Source organism: Apis dorsata, unplaced genomic scaffold (genome assembly GCF_000469605.1).
Source record: "Apis dorsata unplaced genomic scaffold, Apis dorsata 1.3 scaffold_365, whole genome shotgun sequence".
NCBI classification, from domain to species: domain Eukaryota; kingdom Metazoa; phylum Arthropoda; class Insecta; order Hymenoptera; family Apidae; genus Apis; species Apis dorsata.
Window position 1 is genome coordinate 184026 of NW_006263630.1, and position 11445 is coordinate 195470.

The 11445-nt window shown below is 32.3% G+C and overlaps 2 protein-coding genes across 2 annotated transcripts in view; both read right to left on the reverse strand.

Annotated features, from left to right (window-relative positions):
* The window catches only part of LOC102678588 (aminopeptidase N-like), a 22888-nt gene extending 14495 nt beyond the window's left edge, over nucleotides 1-8393 (reverse strand). The window contains exon 1 of the mRNA XM_031511938.1: nucleotides 8254-8393. The gene's annotated coding sequence lies outside the window, so the exon portion shown is untranslated. The remainder of the gene's footprint in view (nucleotides 1-8253) is intronic.
* LOC102674356 overlaps nucleotides 1-11445 on the reverse strand; it is a 115396-nt gene that overhangs the window by 4358 nt on the left and 99593 nt on the right. Inside the window, exons 11-12 of the mRNA XM_031511923.1 lie at nucleotides 10962-11215; nucleotides 8254-8432 (exon numbers count right to left, since the gene is read on the reverse strand). Of these exons, the coding sequence (XP_031367783.1) occupies nucleotides 8254-8432; nucleotides 10962-11215 (433 nt within the window). The remainder of the gene's footprint in view (nucleotides 1-8253; nucleotides 8433-10961; nucleotides 11216-11445) is intronic.

Here is an 11445-nt window from a genome sequence, read left to right on the forward strand (position 1 = left end):
TAAACGACTCGAAACTAAAATAAAATAGGAAATCGATTCGTTAGTGGCGTCGTTGTTAGTCAAGTTGAAGCAAAACAAGCACGATACAAAGAGGCTGGGCAAACGCAAGCATGCAACAAAAGCACGATAGCACAGCTCATCGATTAATCACCCGAATCCGATATGGAATGCGGATTTCCACGAATCTCGACCAATTGTTCGAAAAAAAATAAAGCAACAAGATATAATATTCTATTCGAACTACTATTCGACGATAATAACAATGGACATTCCATATCGAACTCGTGTGTACTTTTTTTTTCTTTTTTTTTTTAATGGAGTTAAAAACAAAATGTACTCACCGTTATATGAACTATGGTACTACGACATGTACGTGAATTATTAACGAGGGTTGCCACACGCGTGTGAGGTGCATATTTTTTTTTCTCTAAAACTATTGAGTGCATATGTACACAGACTAGTGTGCACGAACAAAGAACATGAAAGGAAATAAAAAAAAAAAAAAAATGAAAGAGAAGACGTACAATTGGGATAGGTTGGAATTGAATTGGGGTGACAAATGTTCGTCCAAAATCAAGTCGTTCAACATGCCAAAAATGACGTTAATTTTGAAAGTATATTTAAATTGACACGATATATTAATTGAACAAATTCAATTATTCATTTTGTTACACTCGTTTTTAAATTAGAATTCCAGGAAAATAGAATTTTTGATTTTTGATGTTATCCAAAATAAAAGAAAAAAAAATAAGAAATAATCATATTGAAAAGTTGATCTTAAAAAAAATCTCTTTCTTTTGGATACACGTTTCAAAATATTATAACAAAATAATGTTATAATCTCATAATCAGAGGAGATTATTGAAGCTTTGTACGCAAGTGTCGAGATATTTTTTTAAAACTATCAAATCGATGATTTAAGAAACTTTTCGCATATCTAATTAAAATACTTAAGGATATCTAACAAAAGAGATTTGTTCGTGGTCGGGAAAACAAACGGCCTTGAGAAATCGATCGATTTTGAACGAACTATAGCATTACGTATTTACAGTAAGGGTTGGGGACGATATATGATACGATAATACAGGTGAACAAAAAAAAAAAAAAGAACAAATAACAAAATGCAGCCGTGATTTTGCACAAAAAAATGGCGTCTATTCACATACATTCGCTCATTAAATTTTAACGACATCGTTCGTCGGTATGTACATTCGAGTGGCAAAATGCGCTTTCTTCGTTCATCGAATACAAAAAAAAAAAGGTGGAGGGAGAGAGAAGAAATATACATATTTATGAATATACAAGTGCACACAAGTAAAAGATGAGCCTTACACGCTAGTAACACATACTATATATACACATATACGATACAAAGTGTGTTGCATGCTCCCCTACCCTAGGTTGTAAGTAGATATCTTTAAATATTAGTCGCAAGCTGGTATAGCGAGAGAGACGTGAAATAATGTGCGTATTTAGTGTATATTTAGTTGTCTGATTGTATTTGATTAAAATGATGCAATCCAATATGAATTTTAAATTAATTCAGAGTACATGTTGCGATCATTGTATTCGACAGTGTTTTTAAAATGTCTATCTATTCACGATTTGAATCAAATTTATATCAATAGTAAACTTTTAAAAAGAAATATAAACATCACGAGGAAGAATAATTCAAATATTTCTTCGAGCAAAAGTTGAAAAAGATTGCTCTAGATTTTTTTTCAAAATCGAATATATTCGAGATCGTTCCAATTTTTTACGAGGAACACATTTCATTTCAAGGGTTAATCCTTAACCGACGTGCTACGAATCAAATTGTTACTGCAAACATATTTCTTTCTACAAGCTTCGTATTTTTCATAAAAGAGAACATATATCCACGTGTATCTCAATGAATAACAAAGTCCAATTGATTTTGTTACGTATCGTGAAATATCGTGAATTTCTTTTTCTCTTTTTTCTTTTTTACTGACAGAAAAAGTAAATACTCTATCTTTAAAATTTTTCCAAACAAAAGAATACGATTCCATTATTTATGCGACATTAAATGCACATCAGCCAAGGATTAATCCAGGAGACATTTTAGGAACACATCGTAAATACATCGAGTCTCGAATAATGTACTCTGTTCGTCATGTTGATGGCGGAATTAGACACTATAACGATGAAGTCCCCGTATTCGAAGTTAGTCACTAGAATGTTAGTGCTAAACGCTACTTACAACGAGGGGTGAGCACGCTTTCGGCTAACATGCGACACGGCAAGTCGGGGGCACACTTACTGTTCTTCACCACATGCCGAAACGTGAACTCGTTTGCTACAATTCTTTTCTTTTTTTTTTTTTTTTTTTTTTTTTTTTTTCTTTTCTTTCTTTCCGTTTCGTTCCATTTAACTTTACATCACTTGTTATGCATCGCGTCGTGCAATTCATCGATAAACGCTGGTCACACGAGTAAAATTATTTAACAGAAGCGTATAAAATATTGTATATTTTGGTATAAACTACGATTACAACGATGACGTTTCCGTGACACGAGCACAATTAAAACAAAATTTAAATTAAAATTTTTTGATGAAAGAGAATACAATTTTGTATCTGACAGATAAAAAATTACTTTTAATTATATGATTATAATTTATAATATTTTTCCTTTACTTTTTTCTTTTTTTTTTTTTCCAATCATTGTTTGGAATGCAAATTTAAAGTTTTAAAGAGTAAAACTATTCTCAAGAGTTTACTTTTCATTAACGGATACCCGGCATCGAGAATGAAAGTTATTCTCGGCTGGCAATATCCAATTACGAAAAATATTCGTGAGAGCAAATCTCAAGAAGACTTTTTACTCTTCAAATGTATTCCCTTAATCCAATATATGCTCTATCTTCGTTCTCCCCGATATCTCAGCAAACAGAAGAAAACAGAAAACAGATAGGAGAAGTTGTTATTTATCGTGTACGGAATTTTATTATTATTGTATTCGAATTCCTATACACGATTTACAAGTAATAATACTCGCTGAACAGGCGATTCTAACCTCTTAAAGCGATCGAATCCATCGTTCACGTGCAACTTTTTTGTAACTCAATACGCTCAGATGTGTAAAAAGAAAAATAGAAAGGTCTCATATGCACACATATGAAGAAGATGTATAGTAACCTAATCTAATCTAGGACAAGATGGGCATAAATTCCAGCTGGTGAACTGCCCGCAAAGTACATGTATATTCCGCTTGATTTCTTACAATTTTCTTTTTTTTTTTCTTTTTTTTTTTTCTTTTCTTTTCTCTTTGCTTTCCTATTAGGTTACCATCTTTTTGGGAGTCTTTTTTTTTTTTTTTTTTTAGTGACCGTTGCTTTCGAACAGATGGCTCTCATTATATAATTGTTAAAAAAATTTTTTAAAAATGTAATAATGTATATAATCGAACGACACCTTGGGAATATAGCACCTCTCAAATATTTTAAGACATCGTTTACTTTAATCTTTATTCGTTTATATCTCTAAATTTAATAAATATTAACTATTTACACGATTGGACGGAATTGATGATATTCATTTTTATTTTTTAAATCGATTTATGGTCGATTGAGAATCATAATAGTTCGATTGATAAAAAAATGAATGTAATTTAAACCTAAAATAACATTAAAAATATATATATCTTTTTTTAATAATATTTATTTATTACAATTATAAATGGCTTACATTATTACGATTCTCATCTGCCATAGATATATCTTTATCAATTTATACCAAATCTTAATAATATCATAAGTTTAAAGGTAATTGTTAAGATCAATGATACATTTGATTAAAAATTTGCAATATTTCGATTAGTCTCGTTTCAAATCAAATATATTTCAATCGTGACAATCGTTTTAAAAATCGCACTCTTATATATAAATATAATTTCTATTTAACTACTTTCTATTTCCCCCCCCCCCCCCTCAATTTAATCCTTCTCTATAAAATCATATCAATTCTATTCCATCACGAATTCCTCTAGCCACAAATTTTCCGACATTTTAATTACAATCAGTTTTTTTTTTTTTACACAATTCTGATCTTTGTATCATAGGAATACGCAAATTCCAGTTAGATGTTTGTACAAATTATTCATAGATCACTCGACGTGACTCAGCCCAGTACTTATAAATCACGTGCAAGCGAGAAAAGAAGAAGAACACAAGGACGACAGATAAGAGTAATTAATCGCGTATTGCGCTAATTGGAAGTTTGAAAGGGTAATGAAAATTTCCCTTTATTTACAAATACTATACGGCTTGCAACAACATCTCCGCGAACAGCTGTTCTCATTTTTTTACCCCTCCCCCCTCTCTCTATATATATATATCGCGACACGTTTCACTTTTTCAGCAACAGCGATGATTTATGCGAGACGATTATCAAGAACGCGAAATGATACAGCGAACCATGAATCATTTCTTTTCTTCGATGCGCGCTGTGGGATATCGTTATAGAATTTGTTCACTTTGTATCGTCGTCTTTCGCATAGAAGAAGAAGAAAAATACTTGGCACGCAAAATAATTCTTGGATTTATTTTATCGGTATTTTTTAATTGAATTTTAACGCGTATCGAAAGTCAAAGACTGAAAATGTTTGAAAATGTTCGTGGTTCAAGTCATTGGTGAAATAATTATTCAATTGATTTGTCAATTCTTGAATCGGTTAAATCATCTTTTTTTGATTCTGAAAATGTGAAAAAATATTTTTCAAGCATTAGTGTTTAAGAGACTTTTTCTGATTTACAATTTTTTTTGTTTTTAAATATACGACAAGTATATTCTTTTTGAAGAGAAATTTATTATAGAATAAATAAGAAAAATGGAAATTTACTACGTTAAATGTTTGAAAGGGAAATTTTTACTCGAGTATGAAATATACAAAATGAGTTTATCAAAAAATTGTTCGAAGGCAATCTAAAAGTATGATTAAAAGCTGTTAAAAGAGCAAAAGAAGGTCAGATAAAATTTTAATTATTTTAAATTATTAAATTTCTTCTCTTTTTCTATTTCTTTTTTTTTTGAGATGGTGTATCTTCAATTAAAACGTTATTTAAGAATTAAGATGACACAAGGAAAACGATATCTTGAAAATAATTGTAAAATTTTCATTACGATTGAATTTTGTTTTACAATACAAACATATGTTTCAAAGAAATTCTTAAGGTCTTGGAATTTAGAGAAGAAAACACGATATTTCCAAGAAATCGGATAATCCTAATAGAATAGTGAAAGGACAGAATTAGGACAAAAGTATCACGAAACTTTCCATCGCCGATTAGACTTGCCATTGAATCAAATAAATTACTTTAAACATATAAATTAGTCGGTTATCAAGTGACAGAAATATGTATATATCACATGATTAGTAATTCCACTACTGCAAGTTATATTACGTGACCTATGGCTATCTCTCATGACGTAACTCGAAAAATAATCAAGCAATGAACTGATTATAAATCATGAAAGCCATAAAATCACACTTATGTCGCACAATTTGTCAACCTTTGTCTTGATATTTGTATTTAAAATGGATATCTTTTTCTATTCTTGCATATATATATATAACATTGAGTATAAACGAAAAGAAAAAGGAAACTCTAAAATTGGTATTTGTTTTTTGAATTTTGTTACTATTAAATATACTATAATGTAAATTAAAATATTTTTAGAAATTACATTCCTTTTTCTGTAAATCATGCTTAATTAATTATTATTTAAATAAATTTCATGCTATGTTAATTATTTATTCGAAAAATTAATTAATTTTGAACTTTTTGAAAAATTTTTTCCAGAAACTAAAGGATAAAGTTCATCAATTTGATTTTTCTTCAACTTCTTTTTTAAATATGTCTATTTAAAATATATTTCAAAAATTTTTGATACTGATTTTAATAAATATCATTTTATTTATTACTTCTCTTTTTCAGAAAACTTTTCAATTTATAGGTGAATCTCGTATTTTGTAAAAATAATGTGCAAAAATCTTTTCGTCGAAATTTTTATGTATAATTTCTAGATATGGCAATCAAATTTTATAAGATTAATAAAAATATGATAAATATTTAAAACAACAAGACTATTAACGCATATAATCTTCGATACGTTTAAACTCTCAACTTGAAAGGCTAATAATCGTCGAATATTCAATAATGATATAAAACGAATACGTATTTAAATGATCGATAAATAATTAAATTTTGAATTCATTTCTAGACTTAACGTATTAAACTAAAAAATTAAAACATTCAAATATTAAAAGATAAACGTTACCATTATCAAATTTAATCGATAAATGAATTAAGAAAAAAAAAAATAAATTATTAAGTGGAAATATAAATATGTTATCCTCGTGACATTATTACATTTTTCATTGTTTGTTCTTTTGTGCAAAAATTGTTCGTGAAATAGATAACGAGAACAAGAAACTAAAAGAAATAAATGAAATAAATAAAAATAATATATATTTAAAAAATTTCATTTATCAACTATGAATCATCGTATGTTTAGAAATATAATTGCGTTGTTTTTTCTCTGTGTGATTACTTAATGTATTGGATTCGTTTTTTTCTTTTTATGCAAAAATTTAAAGTTGATAATAACAACGAGAAAGTGAAAAGTCACACGGACAACTCAACACACGTCTCTCGTGAAATTTCGTAAACCTATTTGGTGGACGTTAATCAATTTATTGATTGCAAATCGTTTTATTCGTTGCCAAGAATGGACATGTTTCATAACACGAGATTGAGATTGTTTCACTTGATTGTGCTCAATATACAAGCAAATAATACGATTATTACACATGTGTATATTTACTCAATTGACACGTGTCTTGATTATTTTAAACTAAGTTTTGTAAAAGAATATATAGTTCTTTTCAATTCAAATGTAATTCTGTTTCTCAAAAATTTTTAAATAATTAATTATGTAATTTGATTTCACGTTAGAAAACGAAAAATTTAGAACAAAACTATATGAGAGAATGAAAACGAAGGATACATTTGACAATATCACGATATTTTACAAATTATTTAATATAATTAATTTTAGAAATAAATTACTCAAAAACTTTTCTCTTTAAATTAGAATTTGCAATTTGAAAGAAGGATTGTATATTGTTTTTACTCTTTATTCTTTTACTGTTTACCAAATTATATTTTTTTTATGAATATGCAGATATCGAGGAAAGAAATAGTTAAAAATTTTAATCAATTTCTTCGATTTTCTTCGGAATCTATATTTAATTTCTAAGATAATGTTAAAGTTAATCTATGCATATTGCGCTGAATAGCGAATTTAATATTATTATATAAGAATAATATTGCGCGATACCAATTTACTGACAAACTACGCAGTTGACACAAGTTACAAAGCAAAACGAGCCGTTGAAAAGCTAAATATTATCAATTATTTAAAAACAATAAAGTAAAATCGAAACGCGGAAAATCAATTTTTAAGATATATATTTCGATTTAAAATATTTTATCTTATATCTCGTTCTTAGATACGATGAAAAAAAGATTAAAAACGAGAGGCCTGATCTATCACGAAACCGTAAATTTTTCCACTTATGGAAAAATTCTTGGAAATAAATTCCAACGATAAACATTGGATATTTATCAAAGAATAATGCTATCTATCTCCAACCGTAAAAATTGAAAGAAAAAAAAAAAAAAAAAAAAAAAAAAGAAAATTAAATCCGAAGAAAAAAATTAAAAAAAAAAAATTCCCCATTCCCGCGGGCAAAACCAAAAAACAAAACACAAAAAAACCATAAAAACAATTAATCCTGCTGATCGAATTTTTATTCCCGCCAAATTTTAGTTTTCCAACAAACAAAATTTTACATAAATATAATAAGACGAGAGAACTCAAAATAATTCATAAATAAAAAAAGAAAAAAAAAAAAAAAAAAAAAAAAAGAAAATTAAATCAGAAGAAAAAAATTAACAAAGAAGAATTCCACATTCCCTGCGCGAAAACCAAAAATCAAAAACCAAAAAAACCATAAAAACAATTAATCCTGCTGATCGAATTTTTATTCCCTCCAAATTTTATTTTTCCAACAAACAAAATTTTACATAAATATAATAAGACGAGAGAACTCAAAATAATTCATAAATAATAAAAGAAAAAAGAAAAAACAAAAAGGAGCAAAGAATTCAAAACTGTTAGAATTAAAAAAAAAAAGAAAAGAAAAGGGAGAGAAAGAATTTCTGACTTACGGTGTCGTCTGGTCGCAATAAAAAGAAGATGCCTCGCCAACATATTGGGATGCAACTGTGTAATTCCCCCGCCGACTGTCAAATCTAGAATACCACGAGCTCCTCTCACGATCGAATCTCTCTCACAGGCTATCGAAGCCGGCGACCGCCTGTCTAGCGACAAGGTTTCCTCTTCGCAGCTAGACAGATAACCGCGTTATCATCGCCACACGCTAAAAACGCCAATTTCTTCCCCCCTCGCGGCTCACCGCCAACCGACTCACGCGTGAAGATCTCCAACAACTTCCTGAATCGCTTCGTCCCTCCTCGAACAACGTATATCTACCCAATATATCTAATTCCGTCCATTGATAAACCGTTTCGATCTCTACCGTGGCCAGATGCCATGCGACTAGATTACTTCTTATTATACCCGCCACGAATTACAGATTTACGCGGTTAAATGAAAATTTGATCGATGATCACAGTCGGTCTTCGTTAGGGAGGGGGGGGTCGAAAAGATCGCAAGAACGGCGAAAAATTGCGTCACCTCGAAATATAAATATCGTAGATACGTACGATAAAATTTGGACGACTTGGAGGGATGGTTGGCGGAGGGGGTGGTTGAGAAGAAAAAAGGGACGTGTACGAGGCTGAGAAAGAGCGAGGCTAACTGAGGGCTGCGGCATCCGTTCGAAAGTATTTGAATCGAAACCGCGGGAAGGGAGGGAATTTTGTTTATCTGGATCTGGAATTATCGGGCGGGATAAACATCGCGTCTGATGCAACTCGGTTAGTTATTGAGCCAGCGGCTAATGATGCTGATAAGGGCTAACAAAGTGAGGCTTCATTGGGGGCTCCCTGCTGGACTTTTCCAGCTTATCGGCGTCTTCGTCGCTCCCGGCCGCTCGCTTTATTGCACGCCTCGGTTCAATACCGACCAAGATTTCCTATTTACTTCCCTCTTCTCGGTTTCTTCATAATTTCTTTGTCGGCGGCGGACAAATTGATAAGGATTGGTTTTTTTTTTCAGATTAAGCTTAGGGAGGGGGAGGATGTAAATTTACCTGATCATTGAACGATCGTAGGTAAGAGGATAATTTTTAATTGTTGTTCTCGATGTTGGTTTTAAGTAATATCTTTTTAGTAATTTAAGTGATATTTTTGCGGAAAGGAAATTTCCTACGAAATCTAATTACGGAGAATAATTTTTAGATATTTATTACTAGGTTATTCTATTTTTGATTTTGATAATATTTTGTGATGAAATTGTGGAGTACAAATATAACAATCTATCTAATTGCAGTTGAAAATAATATCCGGACTAAATTTGAGAATTAAAAATTCCTCGACTCTTGCTATTCAATCAAATTCTTCCACTGTTAAAATATTTTTTTTATAGCTCGAGGAAAAACACGCAGAAATATCGATATTGTCAGTATCTTGTTTAATTTTTCTCGTCCCAAATCGACGAAGCCAAAAAGTTTCTCCTCTCTCGAAAAATTAGAGGAATTTATTCGGAGCGATAAAAAAACGGTTTGAAAATCGGGATGGAAAAAAAGCATTCGCTCGTCTTGCGAATCGAGATCGAGAAAGAGAGGAATCCGCGCGCGATAAAACGCTGGTAAATATTTTTCATTGGAGTGACAGGGTGTAATCGGCCTCTCGGTCGAAGAAAAATGGCAAATCCATAGCTCGTTAAAGACGGAGGAACTGATGGTAACGCGTTATCTATTAACCTTGCGAAAGGCATGCGCATTCACATTTGCAAGAAGAATGGCCGGCAGGCCACTTATCGACGAAACTATTGAACTCTGAAATATTCCGTAGGCCGTAAAACGCGACAACAGCCGATTGAATTTCGCGTTTATCGTTTCGCAACGTTACCGTTTAGGGGCAGCTGCCGGCAGACCAAGCCACAGATACAAGGGAAACGTGACTTTTCTATCGTGCGTACGTATACGTATATACGTATATTGACACGGAAAAACATTGCTCGATCTCTTTATCGTTATGGCCGTACAACGGATCGTTTGCCCTCATTAATTTCCAACCAATGACAACCCTCCCGTTATAACGGACGGATCCAAGTAACACGTGAGCGAGCGCCGTACGATAACTTGGACGTCGAGTACTGTTTTTATTATTCCGTTTCGTTCTTTTATTCATCCTCGATCCTTGATCAGATCTCCCGCCGATCGATCTATTTATTGCTTATGACGCCCTCGCCTCGTTAATTATCTAACGCGCGCATATTTACGTAATCGTCTGTATATCTGTATATGCTCGGAAGAGAATCGAGGATTCGACGAGAAGATTTCCTGAAGAGTGGAGAAAGTTATATTTTGAAGGAAGAAGTTTTGGCAATTTTTCTTTTCTTTTTTTTCTTTTGTGAAAAAAAGGGTACACAATTTTTCCTGAATTTTGAACGTACGTGAAAAGAATTTGAATTAATTAATTTGAAATTATCGACGTTCCATCGTATTTTTAAAAAATAAGAAACCGTGCTTTTTATCGTAACTGCTCTCGATATCCATTATAATTATAAGTACGTATACACTATCACAGGTGAAAAAAAAAGAAAGAAACTCTCGAACTAACTTCTCACGACGGGATTCCAAGATAAAATAACCGAGGATATGCCTTTTCGCATAATCGACGAGGATAGACGAAAAGATAAGAATTATCATAGGCGTCGCGAGTGACGAGGAAATTATCTCAACAATCACCAAATTTCGGTGTCGTTCCCAGAATATTTAAGCACCCTCGCGGGTTCGATGTCGGTGGGTCTGGGCCTAGGGCTTTTGCAAACACTCGCAATGGGAATCGAGATGGTCACGTTCATGTCGAAGTTCACGTTCCCATCGAGGGGAGGTTCGGGGCTGGAGATCGTTTCGGGATAATTGATCCTCTCCTTCAACAACTCCTCTTGCAACTCCTCGGAGGGGGTTCTGCAGATCTTGGACGATTTCTCCCCGGAAAACTTCTTGATAAACATTATCGGGCTGTTCGCCATCCTGTAACTCTCGCTCCGTTTCACCTTCCTCTCCACCCTCGAATCGTTCCCACCTCCTCGAAACGTGTCCAACCTCCTCGAGGCTTGCCCGTTATCCACGCACGCCACCCCCCCGAAATCCGAGTACTCGATCGTCCAACGATCGTCCCTCTCCCTCGACGACCACCCAAACTCCTCGTCGACGGAGCCCCGTTCCA